Here is a 23998-nt window from a genome sequence, read left to right as displayed (position 1 = left end):
TTCTCTGATGAGCAGGTGGATTGTATGTGTGGGTGAATTGCGCCTGTGTTAAAAACAGCTCAACCACTCAATGGTTGTTACACTAAAGTCTGTGTTGTTAATGTGAAGAAACTTAAGTTCAGTGGTGTTATATGTTAAAATGACCTACAACTTTCTGTCTCCTTGTCTTTTATTATTGCTATAGAGTCAACTTCAGGGCCAAATTTTTTTTATTTTGCTCGATGTAAAGGAGTGTGTCACTATATTAAAACCCTTTGCTTCAAGTTGTGCGTGTTAGTTTTGGTCTATTTTTGTGCAACATTGTTGTTAGAAAAGCACTATATAAATGCAGTCCATTTATTATTCTAAAGGCAGGAATGATATAGACTTTAACCTCGTATACAAATATATCATCAGCATATGTGCAAATGTGCCATGATGAATACAAAACATGAATCTAACGATATTTATCAATAACACATCTGTAGAAGATTTTTTAAGTAAATGGCGGGAAGACTCTTAAGTGTAGCTAAAAAATATGTTTTAATTTTAGTACTATACTATAAGAGCCCTGCACTGTCTTATTGTGAAGCATTGCAAAATAAACAGCGATGTTACAGCGCCCTGTGGGCAGTGCTGCATTAATCTCAGCCATCAACTTATCAGAATACACCTGGAGTTTTCCTTTTTATCAGTCATTTTATATAATTCGTTAAGAAACTTGATCAAATGTTTTCCTAAAAGTAGTATTGTTACATGCTGTGGGGTTTTGTCTGTGTCTGCTCTCTCTTGTCTCTCCAGGTGCCGCCCTCCCCGTCATCTTTGCTCAGTGGTGGATGGAGCACACCAGTGTCCACTTACTTAGTTTTTGATTGTGATGATCTAAGGTCTGAGGAGCCAGGAGGACGAAGCCAGTGGGCCAGTCGACAGCTTTTAGACTGTGTTTTGGATGTTTTTTGTAGATCTGCTCAAACTGTGGTTCAACAGAATGTAAATATTGAAAATTTCTGATTTAATACCTAACCTTTGGACAACACGAGTTGTAGTAATACGAGCTTTCCTATCATTTTTTTTCGTGACAGCAGTTTTGAGTTAGGATCTTTTCTGAAATATAAATAACAATAGCTTTGGTGCTGCCTGAGACAGACCAATTGAGACCAATTCAGGGTGAGGGAAAGTTAGATTGTTGTTACCTCTGCACAGCACAAGTAGGTGGTGGGAGTAAATAACCCCTTTTTCGCCATAATAAGCAGATGTATGTGTTTTTTTCACACACAGGAAAACCCGCTCAAAATCGGCTATAGAGTCCTTTCCCGTTGACAGTATACCAGAGATGTGAACATGGTTCTGCAGAGGATAAGCATGCTTCTCTGTTTCTTTTACTGGTGGGTAACTTTCGTCATCACGGACAGGCTATGGGGGGCAGTGAAAAGCTTGTTTTGGTTTCTTATTTTTGTTTTCTCTTATTTAGGCTCTCTTTTAAATTTGGAGCAAACTAATTTTGAACGATATTGTAGTACTGCTTGGGCGGAATAGGACAGTGTTTTGTGGTGGCACATCATTGCATTTGGCCAGTAACGGTGCTAAAATTAGCACGTTCACCCAGCTTTTGTATTATTGTCACTCCTGACCGGTAACGGAGTTGATAATTACCTGTGACTACTGCAGAGTCACTTGACCCAGGTGTGAATGCTGATTGTTACCTTTTCCATTACATACAAAAGCCACTTGTAAGCGGGTGATAATGTTTTTTTGGTGCAGAGGGAAAGTGGTTAATGACTGTTGAACACACCAACACCCTGGAGGAGGACAATTACTTAGTGATCTTACATTTTACAAGAGAGCCTCTTTACCAAGTGAAATGCTACATAATCACCCCAGGTGATCTGCTTAAACACTTCCTGAGGTTGTGAGAGGTGGATAAATGACATTAATATTTCAAAAAACCATTCATGAAGTTTTAAAGATGCTGATGGCCAATAAGAGCTTATTCTAACCCTGCAGGTACCTTCTGATTCAGTGTTCCTTTCACAAGGGAATACTGAGTCTTTCAAATTTCCCTTTCCAAATGTCATTAAATCTTTGGAATTATGATTGTAATTTCTAAACATGCAAAGTCTTTATGTCTATGAAACAAATGCCCCTACTTTAAACAACAACAATAACAAAGGCGACCTGGCCACCCATCTTACTCACTCTCGGTGGAACCTAACAGACCTCTCTGGGTTCTGAGGTGTTCTGTTGGACTAGCGAAGCTGACAGAAAATCTCATGCTGGGATAAGAGCTTCCAGGCTAAGTGAAGCATGAAGTGCTTTTTACAGTAAACAGTCGGCAGCTAGACACCACAGCAGACCCTGAGATGTCCACAACATGACATGAACCAAAGATCCCCTGAAATTCACCACAGCTGAATTCAATGGCTCTTGATTAAGTCTGAGGAGAATAAACCATGAATAAACCAGAGGAGAACAGAACCTGATCTCTACCCTGAGACTGCCAGGCTTACCTTTGGCCTGGACAAAATCAAAAAGAAAACTAAGAAGCCGAAAACTCCCAAAGGCAAATCAGTATCTAGAACTGAGCATGTAATAAAAAACAAAACAGTGCACTTTCAGCTTGGCGTGTGGATTTTCTTCAAAACTCTAACCAGGACAGCATTCTGGCATGGGATCACTGTCATATCAAACTCGTTGGGAGCTAATTGAAAGCATGCTCCAGTTCAGGCCTGACATCAGTCAATCTTGCATCTACATTAGTTTCAGTAATTCATCAGCTGTCTCACTTAGAACAACTTGTGTAGCATGACAGAGTCGTATGTGCAACAGCAAACTTCAAGTCCCGGTCTTCCGCCCCATGCATCCCAAACATCTGCTCTGCATCTGTCTGAGACAACAGGAACCATACAGCAAGCATACTGCAGTTTTCAAGCAGCAGCTCTGCAGCAGTATTCAATACAGCTTCACAGTAATACAGTACACAATAAGAAAACAGGCCTTCAAAGCAACAAGCTATGAAAAACTGCATTTATATCATATATAGTATGGCTATGTTTATAATTAAGGTAGAAATGGGCCTTGAAGCTACAATTGGTAACGTTTATAAAAAAAAAAATGTTGCATTTGTTGAAACTGTCACTACATCACAGAAACATGAAAAAAAAAAATCAAAAAAACAAAAACAGCTTCAGGAAACTCTGCTTCTAATGGCATTTGCTAGAATCTACTGAGTTCTACCGAATCTACAAAGTTTGTGTCATGACTGTTTCCAACATGGTGGCTGGGTCACAAACTATCTCACACAAGTACACTGAAAATGTTTCTTAAAACATTTGAGGCAAGACATAGGCAATGCAGTGCCAGAATCTTGATTTACATTTGATCAGCGCTGTTTGACAGTTTGACAGTAATTCAAGAGCACTGATTGACAGCTGCATTAGAGACTACTCGGCTCTGATTGTTTGTTTCTGTTAATAGTTGAAAAAGTCATTAGAGGTGCTGTGAGACAATAGAGAAAGCAGAGATTTTTTTTCACACAGATTCTCTGTCTCATATACTGCTATATGGAAATAGTACAGATTCAGAAATTCTGAAAAAAGTTGTGTTTATAAAAAGGTACCAACTATAACTTGAACTTACACCTACCAACAGGAGTTTTGGTTCATTCAAACGTGCAAAAGCACAAAACAATCTTGGTCTTTAATCCCTGAGCTCTGGAGGAAAAAGTTGTAGAAATTAAAAACTAACCTGTTGCTTCTAAAAACCAAAGTGGTGGTCTCCTTGTGGAGGCTGCAGTGGTTCTGTTTTAACCATCAGGTCTTCCTCAGATCCTGTGGGACTGAATTCCACGGCTGAATGCCAGTATTTGAACCAAAGCTCAGCATAAGGAAAAAGACTCACTTCTACAGTAAATAGGAGGACAGAATACTTCTCCTGCATAAAGATTTACTTCCAAAAGGAAGCGGGTGGAAAAAGAATATACCTACAGTAATACAGACCGAAGATTCAATTTAACATGAATCGGGCAGCTCCACTGAACAAATTGTGCAACTTCTCTTGTGAAGCGTTAGAGGGAATGACTGATATTTAGAAAGTGTGATGTAACTATAAAAACTAAAGAAAAGAGATGAGTCATACAAACACTAAGCTAGTGATTTAAAATGGATCAGATAATGTCTATTTCATGTCATAAATACGTCCGGGACAGGCTCCATATCTGGACGTCCAGCCAGGACTACTTAATATAAACCAATGCTAATAAAATAAAAAATAAAATTTACTTTCCCTGTCAATGTCATATTTTGGTGCACTGATGCATCTCTTTCATTATGGACATCCCTCTCCCTTTAACTTTCCATTAAAGCAAATTGATTTTAGGCCACTGGGGTGAAAGTACGTCATTATAATGTTTTTTTTTCCAGGCCAATATATTTGCAAATAAGCTGCATACCTCCATATTAAGTAGACAAACGGCAACATTATCACCCCATAGGAGTCGCGCTTGCGTCCACCTGATAAATGCAACCCTATTTTCTCCTAAAATTTACATTTATTAGTAAGCAAATGGTTTTGCCTTTTGCCTGTTTGGTTTTTGCTTACTGGCAAAATGTTTGTGTGTCCAGAAGTGGTAAGGTAGGTGGTCAGGGTGGTTTTTGGGTGTTGAAAGCTTTGACACCTGAGACGAGGGTTCACAACCTTCACATGTGGTTAGCTTTAGGCTACAAAAACATTTTGGCTTAGGTCAGGGAAAGTTTGTGGTGTCAAAAATCAAAAAAGTAAACAAGTCTGGTGTGTGTGTGTGTGTGTGTGTGTGTGTGTGTGTGTGTGTGTGTGTGTGTGTGTGTGTCTTTTTAACAAATAATCCAAAATAATTTTTCCTAAACTGCTTTAATTTACTTGAGCAGGACCATGAAAATGACAGATTTTGGGGCCAACTGATTTATTCATCTTTCTTATTCAAGCATTGCAGGTACATATAAAGGCAAGTAGTGTATAAATGGTCCGTGCAGAGGTAGATTTTATGTAGGAATATGATGATTAGACTAAATTAGTTTAATCTACATTTTGCCAGCAAGTGAAAGTATTAAGTAAAAAGGCCGTATTATATTCAGTGGTAGGTTTCAAGATTTGCTACATCAAAGATGTGCACATTTACTCAGATGATTTCAACTCATTATGATAAGAAGAAATTAAAAGAAAAATAAATTACATTACATCAGGCAACAATTAAAACCTAACAAATTCAAATTTAAGATTATTCATTATTACTTTTAAGGCTCAAAGGATACAATGAAAGTCATTTTAAGACATTTTAAGAACCTGCTGACACCCGGTATTGTAGGAAAATCCATTAAAAATGTAATCAGGGAACATTCTACGACTTTGCATAAATGTTAATTTAAAAAATCTTTGTATTGTTTATTTTATGTCCTTATTAGAGAGTAATTCAAGTTGATAGAAAATGAGAGAAGAGAGAGAGGGGGAATGGCCTGGCATGACTCAAAACTTGAGACACTGCAATTACTGCAAGCGCCTTAAGTAACAAGGCTTGTCAGAGCAACTGTTTCCTCATTATCTTGACAAAAAAAAAACCACTGAGTTTCCTTGAAAATGGGTTTGCTGTTGCAAATTTGTATTAAATAAATGCAATTTTTATAACTTTTACGTTGAAGTCCAATATTCACTCTCCTAGCTCCTGCCTGGTCAACTTATGGGTAAAACATCTGGCTCTCCCACTTTGTTTACCAGCTAGTCTCTTCCTTTGTCTCTTGGTCATTTTGGTGATGGCAGGTAGCATACAGTGGCTTTATCAGAGCCTTTTTGAAAAAACCAGCTGCCCGCTGATGCTGTTGTAAAAAAGGGTTCATATGAGCGCAGCGCTACCATACTGTAAATGTGCAAAACCAAAACTATAAACTGGAAGAGCCTAATAAACTGTGAAGGACTATAAGCTGTAAACCATAAGCTGTAAGAGGCCTCTATAAGCTGTAACCACCTCTGTACAGGTGCAGGCCCGGTAATCCTTGTCTGCACGCCACTTTGACTCGTCTCTGTTTAGTTTCACATGGAGGCTAATAAGGGCATTGAAGGTAGTAGTTTTGTTTCAACCATTTAATTTGAAAAACATGTAGCACTGATTACATAACAAGTCTCTGAGCAACAACAAAAAACCCCATTGTCAGCCCAGAGCTAGCGGGCGGCTATGTCACGACCAAAACACACAGCTCTCAGTGGTGGGTCAATACATCATGTCAGTTGTCAGCCAGACCCATGCAGACCAAGGCTGTTTAATGCCAGGTGGTCCAGCGTGTCGAAAGCTCCTCTGCAGTCAATTGGGCGTCTGTGTGTGGAGTAAATTCCCTGACGTTATGTTGTTTTGTCTGGACTGGCTTCAGTGTGCCGTTATGTACCGCATGCTTACACTTGTCACCGTAAAAGCCAGCTTACCGTCAGCCGATTGCAGCGGACAAAAGAAAAAACTCAGAAAAAATGTTTAGTCTTTTTGTGTTTACCTGAGAGAAAAGTTGCAGGTTTGAAGTGCAGGTAACATTAAGTGTTACAACACTCCGGGACAAGTTAACTGTTAGTGGTTTGCTGAAAATTATCATTTTACAACTTAAACCTTCTCCGACAGCATGAAGTATTTAGGGCAAGTGGGCAGAACATTTCCTACTTCTCCTGCTTCACATTAAAAGCATTCATCTGGCAAAACATGGTGTGGCTTTTATTGTGAAGCAGTCATGTAAAACTACATGTAGTCATCACAATGTTCAACACTGACCGTGATCATTCATCAAACGTGTCTACAAAACAAGCCTTGGTAATATTTGACAGCAGATCAGTTTTAAATATTGCATGGAGTAAAGGGACAAGACGGAGCAGCCACAATGAGCTGTTGGATGAAGAGTTACAGGCAACATGCTGAATATCTGCAAAGCCTCAGCAAGGTAACCAGCTCTTGTTACTGTGTCCTGCTATTGTGTGGATAACCACTTAAGCCACGCGCAGCATGAGAACAGACCACAGCTGCTATTATTCTTTATTAAAACATGAGTTTGTTTAGCTGTACTGTACAGAGATGCAACAGTTGCTCTTCTGATGTACTTCTGAGCAGCTGCTCAAAGAATGTTGACAAAACACGGACAGAAGTCTTAAGGATTACAGCTGTAAAGGTGTCAAAATGAACTAGTTTTAACACAGTGTCATCAGGCCACGTCCAAAGGCTTCAGTCGTTATGTATGGCTGTTGACTAGAGAGGGACATGATGTGATAGCTGCAGAGATGGGGATGACAGCACACACTTTCAAAAACTCTCTCCTTGACAGCATTCTTTGTGTTGCACTTTTTTGTTCAGATTAATAGAGGTAACATTAGCTTTGTGACAAATTTAAAAAACGGGGACTTGAGAGAGAAGTTCAGACCTCGACTACTTTCATACCTGTGCATACTGGGACTTTTAAGGTAACCTGTGGAGTTTTTGACGACTAGGAGTACTATGGAGCAAGTTTTTATGACTTGGTCCCCTTTTTGTTTGTATTGTGCACATGTACAAAGACACACATGTCAGCGCGATTTGGCTGATCAACAGTATCAGACTGTATGAACATGGATGATGAAATTTGGCGCCAGTGTCCGCACAGAAGCAATCTCTGCGTTGTGGAGTTTCTGACTGTACACCTGTCCGACCAATCACGAGCAGTACTATCAATTTTGAGCACGCCGATCAGCACACATCATTAAGTCAAATCCCGTTTTTATATCATCAAAATAACTAATTAAGACCAAACTTATTAAAAAATGAACACTTGAACAAACATCAGTGTGACAAGAAATACCTAAAATGACAAAAACCATCTTTAGGAAATTATTTGGTATGTGGTATATTGACTTTTTAGTTTGGCCTATGTCCCAGTCACTGACATAGAGATGGCGGGGTTTATGACCTCATACTGCGGCCAGCCATCAAGGGGTGATCAAGATGTGTTGGCTTTACTTTTGTGAGCTATTAAGTCATCCATCTTTAAATACAAACAATGGCAATAACCCACAAAGAAATTTAGTAATTCATTAAAAATGCAGTGATTAAGAAGACTGCAAGCTAGTTAACAAACCTGTAAACAATAGGATTTGGATTTGGAAACAGGAACTATTCAAAAGATCAAATTTTTGAAGAATATTCATTTTACAGAGCTTGCAGTCCTGGTTGTTGCCCATGTATCCATCTGTATTCTTTTTCAAAATATTCCTATTCAAATATGCACTTTTCATCCATTTCTTTGTCTTCTCTGCACATATTGCAGCATAAATGAGCAAGCTATTTTCAACATATATCAATTTCTATTTTTGGTGCAAAATTCCAAGCTTCGAAAAAAAAACCCACTTTCTCATGTTCACAAACATACTGAGTGAGTCACAACAGGAATAATCTGTGTTCTGTTTGTTGTTGTGGGTGGGTTTCCCCCCATCGACTTGCTTTATTGTGCAGTAGAATACCAGTCAAACCGCCCTGACAGTCCAAACTCTATAGAAAATTAGTCCTAGTAAAAACATTCTCCAGTTGCTGGCCCTCTTCCCAGAGTCGTAAAAGTTTAAAGGTGTTCATAATTGCTAACACACCTGTAACAGTCCGGGCTCATGTTCCTTGGATGTTTATATCTGGGCCCCCTTCTTTTTCCTCTCCTCTTGAAGGCTGGAATAGTCACATGTTTTCTATTTAAACTGTTTTGCTGTTAAACTTCAGCCTTTGCTCTTTCGCTCTGCTTGTTTATAGAGGAGTACTGTCTCTTGTCATTTCACCATGTCCGCGGACGACACCAAAAAAAAAGAACAGCAAATTCTTTAGAACGCTCTAGGGAAGCCCAACATCTCCCTGATTTGACAACCAAGGTTGAAATCAACCCAAGAACAGCTGGACCTCAACAGCTGTTGAATAGACGGCGCGAACAAAGTCTCTTCATTTTCTTACTGAGAATCGTTTGGCCTTTCTACTCTGGAAACATACTTTGTCAGTATACTTTGCCATTTCCCAGTAATTCTGTTTCTAATTCATTTTTGGCAATTTTTATGTTCATCACATTAGCTGTTATTTATTGATGTGTTATTGCCTCTACAGCATAACTCTTTCAAAGCGTGAGGCTTCAGAGGACTGATACATATTATTCCATACAGATGCGTTGATTAAAGCGATGAACGGCTGAGATATGACTGAGGGTTCAATCAGACCACTAAGAACCTGTTCACCTTTTCTATCATCTTAAGGAGCATTTTCATTCTGTTCATCAACCCATCAAGTTAAGTGAACTTTGCACCTGATGTTTTATTGGTTGCCAAACTAGTATTTTAAAGAAATATCTAATTTATAGGACCTCAAGATGACTGTTAGCTGTTCAAAACAGGTGAAATCGTAAAAAAATACAGCAAAACCCCAAATACACCAAAAAACATAGAAGCCTATCTGCTGTTCCACTTGTGTGAGATTTAAGTCATTTGTGCGGTTCATATGAATCACTTGAACGAAAATACAGCAAACTGGTGTCATACTAGAAAGTATTGAGCTATTTAGATGAATGAGAACTTAAACTTTTAATTCAGTCAATATCCAGTCTCCTGTTATGTCATGGAAAATTTTAATCTGTTTTGCTTTAAGGCATTGATAACGATGATGCACGCCTTATTGCACACATATGTTTGCCAAAAACTATAAAGACCGAAGACTAAATGTGGCTAAAAACAATGCAGATGAGGAGTCTGAACCCAGATGATGTCTTTCTACATCTGGCATGGTAAAAGACTTTGTGGTAACTTCAGTGTACATGATCCAATCAATTCCCATACATTAAAGATAACCGAAGAAGAAAAATCACATTTTAATAAGACTCATTAAGCCTGGATGAGCCTGAGAAGATGAAACTCATATAAAAGAGGAAATGATGACAGTGGTAAATTCCACCTGTCAGTGCGTCACTATTTTACAGCTCATTACCCATTCCACTAATCAAAACAACACAGGGACTGGACAAACCAATACACTCTTGCTCTACCTGTGAAGTTATATAAGACGGTTAAATAAATGTTACATATCAGAGAGTAGAACAGAAAACATCCAAATTTTTGAACAACATTTTCATTCAAGACACCTCAACATCAGGAAGGAAATAATAAAGTGACCAAATGCTACTGCTGGTCTGTTCTGGCTTCAGTCTCACGAACAGTCTTCAGTTGGTTTAGATAGAGCACCTTCTTTCAGAAACACAGATTACGGCCCATTTAAAACTAAGCTTCGTGTACAGTGAAACATATGTGTTTATGTCTACAATCCTGAAAGCTTATACAGCTAAACATGTCAATGGAAAACACATAAAACTGCAAATGGATGAAGACACACTTAATCTGTACATAGAACCTGTTCACATTACTTCATCAACACAATGAAAAACTTTCTCCTGGATATTACTGCTGTAATTTCACAGATGGATGGATGACACGTGAAAGTAAAACCCACCACAAGGTGTGTTATTAAGGTAATGATCCACTATGAGCCTCACACCAGCTTCAGTTTCAAAACCTGTTGAACCTAAACCTGTTCATCTAAAGGACCACTACAGTTTCCTAAAGGCCTGCTTGAATCTCCTACGGTACCACAAGATCCTCAAGGGCCACTAGAACAATAGAACCATTAAAACCTTATAAAAAGGTATCAAGTGGAGGGATAAAAATCATTTTTCCAAAAGATTTTCATTTGTTGTTTTGATGATGGGGTGGGAAAATGGTGTTTTAAACATAGCTCAAAAATCTCCCGTAGGAGTACAACCACCAATGAAACCCCCAAATCTCCTAGATGCACACTGGACCTGCCTCAGTGGCCATCTGAACCGCCAAAAGTGTTTGCTTTGGTCTGCATTTTATAAATATCATCATCTACCTATGCTCCGATCCATTCTCTCAGCCCACTCATCAGAGCAACCTTAGTTTAAAGTTGGATATTCAACAGACATTCACTCAAGACCCAGCAGCATCTTGTTTGTTTCAGTTTTGCCTGTTGTCTGCAGTAGGAGGACGTTAAGCTCACCTCCCAGCCCTCCCATTTACTGCCGAGGGATGACGCGGACCCTCAATCTCACTATGAATAGAACCGCGTGTGCAACCGAATGACCGCAGATGCGCACATACTTTCAATGCAGAAAGTATGTCCAAACCTTAATCTTCTTGATCTCAACTAGAACCTCTTACAGGACCCCTAGACTACACCTATTTGTTGAGAGATATAAAATATAATAATTATGCATTATTATATGCATAATGCAGAAATTAAAAAAAAAACAAAAACAAAATTGAAATCTGCTCAACTGATCTGCTGGAGCTCAAACTGAGTGCCTACGCTCTGAAAACTCTTTTAAGACCTTGAATTGGAAAACATTTATAAGAATTTACGCTAATCCACGGGAACCATGTGTATTTGTTCATTTGGATAAAACTTGCCCAATACAACACAGCGATGTAAACAGACGACAGCAGAGCATGTAGATCCAGCAGCCAGTAGCTCCTTAAATCCTTGCTGCTTTTTTGCTATAGTTTACTTTTCTTTTTTTTTCACTCCATGGCCCCTCCTGCTGACGCACGACTTTTCTACAATAGAGAAGCACTTATCAACATCGGGAAAAGTTGTGTGGGGTTTTGGACTGAATGCAGTAGACCACGAGAGGATCCCCACCAACAGCATATGTTAGGTGGTTAGTCAGACCAGAGGGGAGAAATGAAACTGAAAGTGGCGGACAAAGAGAGGGAGGTGAGCCGTGATCAGGGTGATGTTGACGAAAACTTAGACTGAGAGCTATTCCTCTACCAAGCCTTCTTCTGACTAATGTCCGGTCGCAGCAAAATAAAGTGGATGAGATGCGATTGATGCTCACTTGGCAACGGAAAATCAGAAACTGCTCTGCGCACATCTTCAAAGAGGCATGGTTAACCCCTAATAACCTGGATTGGGCTGTTGCACTGGATAGGTGGACCTTGTTCAGAGCCAAAAGGACACAAGACTTTGATGCAAATCTAAAAAATGCACTGCAGGAATTGAATGATGCCATCAGCAGCAACATGCCCGAGCAGCCGGATGGAACTTTCATAGTAGCTGGTTATTTGGATCAACTCATCCTTCAACTCCAAAGATGTTGCAGGATCAAGGACACTTTTTGATTTTCTAAATTATGTTTAAAAAATGACTAATAAATCTACCTTGTGCCATGTACATACTCTGCACTTTAGTTTTGTTTAACTTTAACCTTGTAACTCAATAAGTATGAATGAACATTACATTCATTGTTCTGCCCTCTTTTTAGCTGACAAAACACTGCTTTATGGAACAACCTTTATAGGTTGATAATTAAAAAGGAAGTGACGGCACTGAGTAATGGGGCTGGATATCATTTTTAAAAAATCACGATATCGGTACCAATACCAGTAGCCTAAAGAGATACCAATACCAATACCAACTGAGGACCATCTTTTTTTCTATTTAATTGAGGTGAGGGTTGTAGCTGCTACAGTAGTGCACCAATCACATGCCACATTAAACTGAAGAATGCTTGCAGTGACTGGCTGTAAAAAAAAATAATTTAAAAATAAAATTATATATATATATATATATATATATATATATATGCACACACAAATATATATATATATTTACAGATCTGGATGCATGTATCATCCAACTGGTTAAATTTCATTACTACTTAGTATCTAATTATTTCAATGAATAACACCTTAAAGGTTTTGGGTATTGATACCCAGCCAAACTGAAAAACATCAAACCTGACCTGAAACCCCAGTCACTCTGAGCGAGTCGTCCAGAAAATGAATCAGATTCAACTGATGGTCAGTCCAAAGTAATCACATAAAATCTAGCCTATAATCAGTGTCTGTCCAACGGCTGCTAAATGTGTTTGTCTGACCAGCGGCTGAGAGAAAAACAGAGCCAGTGAGGAAGAAAAAAACACTCATACAGACTAATGAAAGATAGGTTGGTTATTACGAGTCATTACTGAGTGGCCGGGCAGAGACCACAGACATTCCTCCCGACAAAACACACTCACACTGTGGTTGTAAACTTTCAATTTTTCTGCTGTCTCTGCAGTTTTTGCATTTTTTCCTGTACACATTTAAGGGACACTTAAAAAATGGACACTTTATTCTCTCTTTGAATCTTTGTCTTTTTCCATATGTGACTGTTTTTGGTGTCTGCCTCTTTCTGTACATCGTGGCTGTGTGTCTGCCTCCCTCTTTCTCACAACAGATGGATGGTGGGTGGTCAGGGAAGGGTTAAGTGCTCTGCTCCATAAACTCTGCTTTAAGAGTCTGCTGGAAGCTACTGGTTCAGCCTTTAAATACAGTCATTTGACACATCCCAACAGGGGCTTGTAGCATCGAGCAGCTGCTGACCCAAACTCAGGCTTTAAGGCGAGCTAGTGTGTCAGCGTCACACTGCTTTGGACAGCATGAAGGCTCTCTTATTCACCTGTTTGCTGGTGCCGTGGCTGGTGGCAGCCTCGGCCAGGACGTCTGACCAGGACTCACAGCTGATACCTGGATCTCTATCTGGCAGGGAGCTGAGCGGATACTTCAGTAATCATTTGAAATCAAGGAGGGCTAGGGTAAGAAATGTATTTTTTACATTAAGCTTCTCTGGCATTAAATGTTCTCTTCTTCAATAGCTCTGAAGTATTTATTCAAAATATGCTTTCAGAAAAAAATGTATTTTAATTTGCTAAAACACATTTTTTCTCAAGTAGTCAAATGTCTGTAAATAAGCTGTTTTTGTTTTTGCTATTCACTTGTATGACTTTAGAGAACAGTCCTTATACTTGTGGTTGTCCTTGTTACATAACAACTGAAGGTGATTTACTGAGGTGATAAAGACAAAAATGCATTCTTGTATTTGTAATTCAATTAAAACATTCTGCTCTTGTAACAGTAAAAACAAGCAGACAGACACATTGTTAACATTTTGATTGGACCAGGCAAGTTTTCTCTTATTAGAGAGATTTCTGTTATCTGAGTAAAAAAAAGATTATTATATAAAAATTAAAACAGATGATAAAAAGATGGGGAAAAAGATAAAATAAGACTTCACTAATCCCCAGGGATGATTAGGCCATGCTTAATATTTGGAAATATTAAAAATAAATCAGCCTGGCACATCGTTCCAAAAGTTAATAATCCACTTCATGGTTTGGTCAGTTAATTTGTCTTCTCCTACTCGCTAATGCCAGAAACTGTCAGCACCATCCTCCTAAGAGGTAATAATTCATTCAGCTCACAGTTCAACACACACACACACACACACACACACACACACACACACACACACACACACACACACACACACACACACACACACACACCTGGTGCCCGTGCCTAACTTCTACCACCAGGCATACCTCAGCCTGAAGCAACCACACTAACCATCGACTAACCACACTAACCTCTTCAAGGAATATTTGGACAAACCAAAACCAGAGTCTGGTCTGGTTTATCCTTCGGGAAACACTTCCAGGAAGTGAAAAACCCACAAACCATCCAGAGAACGACAGGGAAAGATAAAGTGTGACCGAATGAAGCTATTAAACTTTAATTCAGTTTTAATGAGTAAAACTTCATTTGGGACCAGCTGTTCTTCATAGAAGACTCTGGCTGAGCCAGAACCTTCACAGACAGATCTCATACCCCCTCCTGCCGCTACAGTTAACCACAAGATTCATTCAGGCTAACTTTTTAATCCACAACGTGGAAAAGTTCTCCCTTTGATTGGTTTGGGGGCAAGTCAGTTTGTTCAGAGACCCAGCTGCAGGGTCTGGGATGGTATTTTGCTTGGGGATACTTTGATTGGTTACAGACACAGAGGGGGAATGAAACCAGACTTTGATGATGGAGGATCAACTAACCAACCATTAGGCCGGTGATGATGCAGGATTTAAACTTTCATTAGCAGTTAGTTTACAGATTACTTCCCCTTTCTCTGGTTTATTGTTTGCAAAGATACTCTTTGGTAATAACCCTGCAGATAAGTCCTCAGATTTAAGAGCTCAAGTGGCGAATGGTTTATTGGTGATAAGTTACCCTGCTAAGCTGACACAATTAAAAGACTTGGAGTAGTTCACAAGCCCAAAATTCCTCAAGCTAAAATTGATCACAATTTCCAAAATGTCTCAAGTCTCCTGGGGGTCAGGGGCTAGGAATGCACAAAACCTTGAAACCAACCTGATTCTCATTGGCTCCTACATGACAGCACTAAAATATTACTCAACCTGGTTATGGGTCACTGCAAGTATATAGACAATCCTGAAAAGATGTATTTATCAGCTATGTTTACTTATCTACAACAGCTGAACACCAGGGAGTGTCAATGTAAATCAAAAAGTCACAGTTCCTTCAACATTGCTGCTCGCTAAAACTACAATCATACACACTGCAGCAGCTGTGGCTGTAGACTATAATGTGGACTGCTACAGAAATCTCCAAAAGCCAATATAGTCTGGATACCAACGTGAGATAGTTGGTAATGAGGGCACTGAACGGAGTCTGTGTTCAGACCCATGGCAGAGCTGTGGCACAAATCACACATTCATGTTGATCAGACCACTGTGTTAGCACGGCATGGGGACAGATAAAACATCTCCAACCAAAACCAAGCAGCAAAAAGGTCAAACCTGACTAAATTCTGTTTGCAGAAACATTATTCAACAGCACAGTGCACTAGCCAATCCAATGCATCCAAGCACATATTCCTGGTAGATGAATTTGTAACATGAACTGTGTAATTCCACAGATCATCTGGAAATTGTGGAAACGGAGGATAAAGTGATTACTGCTGTAACAATCACCACAGCTGAAGAATTCTGGCACATAGTGCAATATCAGCCATACTGTGTTCTGGTGTTAATAAATCCTTAAATTCTGTGATGGATCTGTGACTGAAACTGGACTTCCCGGATCCAATTTCATCTTCTCAGCTGTACTTGAAGTAACACTAACACACCATTGTCTGTTTCAACACAGTGGGGTTAACAATCTGAATGCTCTTAGCCTTGCTTCATTAGACCCCACAGGGTCTCCAACAAACTAAAGTTCTTGTTTTTCAGTGAAAAAGACCACATGTTTAATAATCGCCCTCACAGTTCACAGTTCGTTTGTAAAAAGACTTCATATCAGCACAATCACCATTGGTGTGTAAACAGGCACAATGCAGTTCAGATATTTTCATCTTCAGTAAGTTTGTACCTAAATTTTGACATGGTGCAATATGTTAGCATCCTTCCAAACTTATCTCCTAACCCTGGCAGTGTTCACGTTTTTAGCAAATGAGTTATCTGAACAGGCCTTGTTTTCTCCTGCAGAGGGCACTGCCTCCTGCTGATGAACCTGATGACACCCCAGTCAAAGAGGAAGGGGACACCTCTGGTAAGAGAAACACCTGTTTCCCTTTTGTACAGTACACGCCAGAACATGTAGTTTAAACTGCTGGCCAACTGAGTCAATCTATTCAATGTCTGATGGTGGAGGAAAGACACTCAAAGACAAACTACAGATGTCTCAGAGCAAGTTAATCAGAGTTGTGCTGGGTTGGAATCCAGAAGCACAAGTTCGCAAACAGAAATTATGACAGCAGAGTTGGTTTCCCCTAAAGTCTGGTTCATAATATCAATCACAACAACCTAAAGGACTGAGGAGATTAGAGATTTAAATGGCTGCCAGTCCATGCAGACCTTTAGAAACAAATATAAACAATCTGAAAAGCAATTCTATATTTCATTTGCAACCAGTTAAGAGAGACCAGTACAGGAGAGAAATAGTCCCTCTTCCTTGTACCAGAGTCTCATGTTTGAACTGGCTGCAGATGAGCAACTACAGGGATGACTAACTCCCACATAAAGAAAGTCACAGTAGTGAAGATGAGAGGAAGTAAAAGCATGCATGATGCCTTCTTACCATGAAATTATCTCAAACTACAAGGAGAGAAAACTAAGACTTTTACTGATATGTTTGGTACTCCACTGTTTCAAATAAAAACAGGTATGATTATGGGTAAGGAGACAAATCAAACAAACAGAAAATTAATTGACAAATGTGTTGATATTCGACTGATTAAACTATGTCAAACAAAAACACAAAACTGACTACACCCTACTTAATTTAGGATTTTCTGCTTTCTTTGTCCTAATGTAATAAACTGAGTATATTGGAGATTTTGTATGTTCTTCAGACAAAACATTTGATTACATTACTGTGGGTTTCACGAAATTGTATTTTCTGACATTTCACAGACTAAGCAATTTATCCAGAATGTACTTGTTAGTTGTATTCATGGTCTAAATTGCATCCAGCTGAAATAATGGTTGGTTGTTAAAAGTGCACTGATGTGGCTTGATGTTTCTGTAATGCCTCTGTGTTATAGACCTGCCTACCTGCCTGCTGTGTGTGTGCCTTACTGGTTCAGTGTACTGTGAGGAGGTCAGCCCAGACATGACCTCCGTTCCCACCCTGCCAAAAGAGACGGCCTACCTGTACGCCCGCTTCAACAAGATCAAAAAGATCAGCACCAAAGACTTTGCTGACATTGGTAAGTCTGGAAACCGTCTCATCCCAAACTGTTGATTGTTCAGTTTGTCCAGCTGTGTAAAAGACTGTAAGGTGGCAGCAAATGCTGCGTCAGATTTATTGTATTGTTTTTAGATATTTCCCAAAATTTCATAGTGCATTTTATTATTTACAGAAAGCCCTTGTAGGATTTGTCACCAGGGTTATCTCAGCTTGATCTGGGAAACTACCAATGTATAACAGAAAGCCTCTATTACAAACTGGAGGTGTTTGAAAGATGCAGGTGTTTACCATCTGCAGGGTCTAATCAAAAGACACTTTCAAAGACTATATGGAAAATGTACTAAACTTGGAACTTATGGAACTTAAAGTTAGGATATCTTGGCTTCCGACGCACAGATGTTAACCATTATTTTTTCAGTCCATCTCTCGCAAGTCTCAAAACTTAATGGAAGTACATAAGTAAATCACTTGAGTACCGTTTTAGGTATAGTTTTAGACTTGCAATTGGTATGGGATGTTGTTAACAGGATAAAGACAGCAGAATGAAATAAATGCATCACAAATATCGGCTTTTGTTGATAAGTTTTTTCATTTTGGGTTCTGGTTCATAATATGCTTAGCTCTCTTTGCTACTGTTCTTTTTTAAGTAACAAGACACCAACTGGCTGAGAGACCGTCAAAAACAGAAATGCATGCACATTACTACCCATATCAACTTATGGCATCAAAATCTGAACTGTGACTTTAAGATCAGTGACATCCAGGACACATTCTGTCTTTCCCTCGATGTCCTGTCGACTAAAGTCTAAATTATTATGTGATTCAGACTGTTATATTGATTATACTACAGTAAGTGACTCTGTTTGTTGATTCATAAAACTCAAATGAGGTGGCATAAAGATTGCCGCCTCACTGTTTGATGTTGTCAAGGTTTCCTACAGCATATTACAAGAGAGGTACACCACCTTGCCTGGACTACAGAGTCCCCCCTCATTTTCAATTACGTCACTGACCAGTAATTAAAGCAGCTGGTCACAATTTCAGGAAAAACAAAAAACATTCAAGGGAAAAAAAACTATGGAGAAGGAGCTTAATCAGCTCTCCATAAATGCTAACAAATATCGTAGAAGAAACCCTGACTTGTTAATTTCCCAAAACAGATTTTTAAAAAAATGCCAGTGTTCACGTTTAATGTTTGCTGTTCAGACACATGGTGTCTTATAAAGCAACTGGTTCATGTGGCTGCATTTTGTCAGCTGGACTAATAAACCAAAATAATCTTTCCAGTAAAGACACAAACATACATCTACAAAGGACTTTTATGGATGCCACTTTCAACAGGATCTTGGTCAAACAACTTGTCTCTGTATTTAAGTACTACATTTTGCTGGATTGTAATAGTCTGCAGAGTTCTACAATAATACTGAAGGGACAACTTGACAGATGCCTGTAACAGCTTTATTGAACCAGATGACCCAAAATGCTGAAACCTGCAAGTACTCTAACTGGTAACCAAACGGTTTTGTTAGTGCAAAACTGACATTACTATGATGGTATGACAACAAAAGAAAGTGAGATGGCCAAAATGGCTACATCTTCAACATCAACAATAGCATTTTCTTTTTCCTGATCTATCAACAGTGACTCTGAAGAGAATTGACCTGTCAGGGAACATGATCACGGAGATTGAAGACGGGGCCTTTGCTAAGCTGACCCTGCTGGAGGAGCTGTCTCTAGCTGAGAACCAACTGGTCAAACTTCCTATGCTCCCTTCCAAACTCATTTCCTTCAATGCCAACCACAACCTCCTGAAAACCAAGGGTGTCAGGGCTAATGCTTTCAAGGTACACACCCTTACCTCTCCAAAAAGCGCTGCTCAGCAATGTAATGCTGAAGATGAAGGCAGGCTGTCTAAATCCTGTACTTTGTATGACATTTGTGCAGAGAAAGGATTCATAAGACTACAGGATACTTTGCAACAACACGCAAGGTTTGCTGTACAAAATACTACAGAAAACCAATTGACCATTTCAAACTTGACAACATAAACACTGTAAATGGGTCCCTTTGTATTTCCTATAGGACTATTTGAATATTTTGACATCAGGTGACAGCAAGTAAACATGGACTTAAAATGTTGCCTAGCAATGCAATGTCAGCTAATGGTCTAAACAAGACAACTTGGATGAAGTCTAAATTTTCTTATTGTAATTTTTGCCAACATTTTTTTTTTTCAACAATTCATCATTTGGGGGTATTTGCATTTTTTCTTTCCCAAGAGTGAGATAAGAAGTTTGATGTTTTGAGTTACATTGTGAAACTCTTCAATGAAAGAATATACAGTATATGCCCGCGTCCTCCTTTTGTGTAGCGTCTGGAATTATACTGTGACACCAAAACCAAACGTGGTGACCTCAGTATGGCAACAAGACTTAGGAAAGCTTTACACATACTCACTAAACTTGACTGTTGTTCAACAACAGATAGATGCAGCTCCTAACTCCCCTTAAAACCAGACACTGTTGTTTTACATTTCTGCCAATGTATATTCCTATAGCCCAAATGGTGCACATTTTTGAAAGTACACCTTCACTTACACACAGTGGTAGCGTAACAAATAATTCATCTGAATCATCTGAGTCTCCATTGAGTGAATTTGTTTCTCCAACAGAAAATGACCAGACTGGTCAACCTCTATCTGGCTAACAACCAGTTGGAAGCTGTTCCATTCATCCCAGACAGTGTTCGGATCTTACATCTACAGGTTTGTATCTTTTACTGCTAAAATATACACAAATAAATTGACTCCAGAAACTAGACACTGAACTGAAACCATTTTTGCTTGAATCTGGTGAAATATGAATCAATATTATAGGACAAAACTTTTTATCTGACCCTGAGTATTTTTAATACACCAGCTAACATTTTTTTCACTCCATTTCCTCCAGAACAACAACATCACTGAAGTCAACATAAACACCTTCTGCAGGTCCAATGACACCTACTACCTACGGCCGAGCCTTAGTGAGGTCAACATGGACAGCAACCCCGTGTTGCTGTCCAAGAACCCCGACAGCTTTATCTGTATGAAGGTGCTGCCAATCGGACAGTACCGCTGAGGAGGCAGAAAACTTACTGTAGCCCCTTTATGGCTGATGGAGCAGTTTTCCCACAACAGAGTGCTGGGGGGATACCGTGACGTTCTGGATTTTGGGGTGCTGGTCCCATGGTGGGGATAAAGGTGTCAATGTTTTTACTTCAGCAAACCTACAAACAGTGTGTGACATTGTCAGGTCGAAATGAAACCATATTGGACTGAAGGTGTAGAATTCAAGGAGTTTCTCTACTCTGGCTTTTTTCAGTTCTACTGAGCTGTGGGGAGTACCCGACACTTAAACACAATGCCAAACACAGTTAAAATGAACAAGTTTGTTGAACTACATCGTAAATCAGTGTTTTTTTGTAGTTATTAATATCCTCACTGAAAGGCAGGGAGAAAAGTGGCTGCATCACATTGCTGTCCTGATGTCGCTCCAACAGCTCTGTTTTTTGAATCATGTAGTTTTGACATGCTGAATTGTACAAATAGGAATAACAGCTCACGCTCTCAGACACTCACTCCTCAAAGGCTTTTATGATGTTACACAAAAAGTTATAAAAGAGCCAGAGGAAGAATATCAATCTTGGCCTACTGTCACACCTCCACACACCTGGCCAATCACTGCATAAAGTGGATATGTTTGTCAGATAGTCTGCTTCAGATGCCAAAAATTGTCCACAGCCTTTGATTCTGAAAACCAAAAAGGGGCTTCAGATGCTGGACAAGCATTTTGGTTGAAGCACACTGAAGCCTTGACAATGGGACTGTTAGTGACAGATAGCCAGGTAAACACATTTAGGCCACTGGAAAAGTGCCCTCTGAGTATCCTCTCTGCAGGTGACTTAATGCCAGTAGAACTGATATAATCCCTTTAATGAGTGAAGAATGTCAACACCTCTCCAACAACAGTCCAATTTATTGTTTCATTTTGACCTGACGCTGTACTACCTACATGAATGAAATGACACAAACTGCTTGTGTCTTTGAACACATTTGCAGCCACAATCCAACAGGCTTGTCTACAACTACCTGAGCTTATTATTTTGAAACACAACAGGCCAATATTTTAGTCTTTGTAAAATGAATTCCAAAATAAAAGAAATGTGTTATTTTATGAAACTATAAGTACTAAAGGAAAAACAAATTGGAGATATTACATTACTTTTAGATACATTTTCAGCTTTTGTTGACCTAAATAACTATCTTATATTTGAGTAAAACCTCTCATTCCAAGGTTTTACATTAAACTAAACAATAAAATGTTTTAGAATAACTACAATAAGTAAAATGTCCAACAGGTGCTTTTAACAGATCCACATGTTTTTATAGTCTTGCAGACTCCTTGTGGGTCATCAGGAATATCATTTGGTTAGAAGTCATTGCAAGAATACATGACTGAAGAGCAGTTTATGATTATGTGTATTAATGATGTTGCATGCTTCATTTTAAAAATTCCAGACTGGCTTTGAGGCTAACACAATCATGTTACAAAATAGTCCAGCATTTTGAAAATAGAAGTTTTGTCTGACATACTGTCACCACCAATGGAAAATGTTACTGTAGTTTACAAAATACACAGTTTTAAGTGTTCTTTGTCAAACCGCATTTTAATCTCAGTATTTCTGCAGTTAATATTTTATAGAGTCCTGATGACAGCAGGAGAGAAGATACTACCGTATCTTCAAAACAACACTTTAGTCATTTCAGTCATACTAAACGTATACTTGATATTTTCATGTTGATTTAAAGTGTTATTTTCTCCAAATGAACATTGTCACATGACAGTGAAACGTTTCTGAAATGGCACTAATGGAAAACAGCCTATGAGCATTTGTCATTTGTATGTTGCTTTGAGATTTTTTTGTCAGACTATTGATCCCAGCTGACTCAGACAGCTGATACATATTAGATTGTCTTGGCACGCCAGCAGTAATAGTCTGTTAACTTTTCTCATACAGTTTTCTCTCAGAAAATGACTAGAAATGAACACAGCTCTCTAGGTTTTGCTCTGCCATTGTGTGAATTAATTTCACTTTTAATTATTTCATTAACACTTCCTCTCTATAAAGGACAACAGCCATGTAAACTTGTCCAACTGCAAGCTTCTGTAAGCATTTTGTGACTTAGCTTCACTTTGTCTCTTAATTTATAGAATTCAGTTGGAGTGAGCTGGGGAACAATGTATCTATGAACTATAGTAATGTGAAAGTTACTCCATTTTATTTTGTCTGCGTTTAAAATGTCTTGCTTATGTCCCTAACTCTTCCCTTCCAGTAATAAAGACAAATTATTACTGATGTGAATAAGACAGTGGTGTACACGAAGATGGGTATGTGACATGGCGATGTTTTTAAGATATTTTAATAAAGTTAAACTTTTTAAATTAAGATGTGTTTGTTTTGGAATTATTATTGGAGTCTGTGAACAGTGGTCCATGTGGATTACAAAAAAAGAGAACATAAGGGAATTTGGTGTGATGGGTGAAGGTGAAGGTAGCAGAATGAATGTGTGAAAATTTAAAAAGAAAAGTTATCTTAAATTAATATTATCTAGCACATAACAAGTAAAACCAAATTCAGTTCATTTCTGTCGATTTTTATTCTGGATCACTGCTTAGAAGTGTAATTAAAAAAAGTAGATAAATTAAATAAATAAATACATACATAAATCTGCAGAATCCAAATGGGTCTGTTCATAAGTTGTGTCTGAAATGAGAAACTCATATTCCCATCTTTAAGCCACACCGCCAGTACAGCAAAAACACTAAGTGCTTAACAACACATGGCTGCACGAGTTTGTGTGTTTGTGCGCAGACAGTTAACAATAATATGCCCACATGCCATTCAGTGATTGGCCACATGCTTGTAAATGTCTGTGGTTTGTAACCGGTTCGAAGCCAACTGAAATCTGCAGTCCTGTAGACCTTCAGTGACTGGCTGGTTAATGTTGGTTAAGATTCCTGGATTGTGAGTGAATTCTTTGTGTTTTATATCTTTATTTGTTTATTCCTCTTAATACATGTTGATGTCTGTGTGTCATTAAATCATGGAAATCAGCGTATGAGGCACTGCCCACATTACAGCAGAATAGTTACAATGGGAATTACATCTTTCCATAATAACACCGAAGAAAATGCAACGAAAGCAAAATAAGAGTTTAGAGCACACAGGCCAGTATGGAAAATGTGGGTTAATCCTCCTCCAACTTGGCAGAAATTTACATTCTCCAAGTAAACAGGAGAATAGGTTCCATATTGCTTCTGCAGCTTGATTTACTATTTGACATTTTACGGCTACCTCTTCTATAAAGTCCCACCCTGATACTTAC

At 38.8% G+C, this 23998-nt stretch overlaps 2 protein-coding genes across 3 annotated transcripts in view; one reads left to right on the top strand and one right to left on the bottom strand.

The window, feature by feature from the left end:
• The window catches only part of LOC121960118 (centromere protein P), a 105787-nt gene that overhangs the window by 67589 nt on the left and 14200 nt on the right, over nucleotides 1-23998 (bottom strand). The window lies entirely within an intron of this gene.
• Nucleotides 13387-23058, top strand: ogna (osteoglycin, paralog a). The gene is made up of 6 exons (XM_042509740.1): nucleotides 13387-13625; nucleotides 16368-16431; nucleotides 17426-17590; nucleotides 19213-19415; nucleotides 20243-20335; nucleotides 20520-23058. The coding sequence occupies exons 1-6, from the start codon at nucleotides 13470-13472 to the stop codon at nucleotides 20688-20690; spliced, it is 852 nt and encodes a 283-aa protein (XP_042365674.1). The 5' UTR covers nucleotides 13387-13469; the 3' UTR covers nucleotides 20691-23058.

The sequence above is a fragment of the Plectropomus leopardus genome, chromosome 2 (assembly GCF_008729295.1).
Source record: "Plectropomus leopardus isolate mb chromosome 2, YSFRI_Pleo_2.0, whole genome shotgun sequence".
In the NCBI taxonomy this organism is placed as follows: Eukaryota; Metazoa; Chordata; class Actinopteri; order Perciformes; family Serranidae; genus Plectropomus; species Plectropomus leopardus.
Note: the sequence above shows the minus strand (reverse complement) of the source record. Positions and strands in the feature narration are given on the sequence as shown.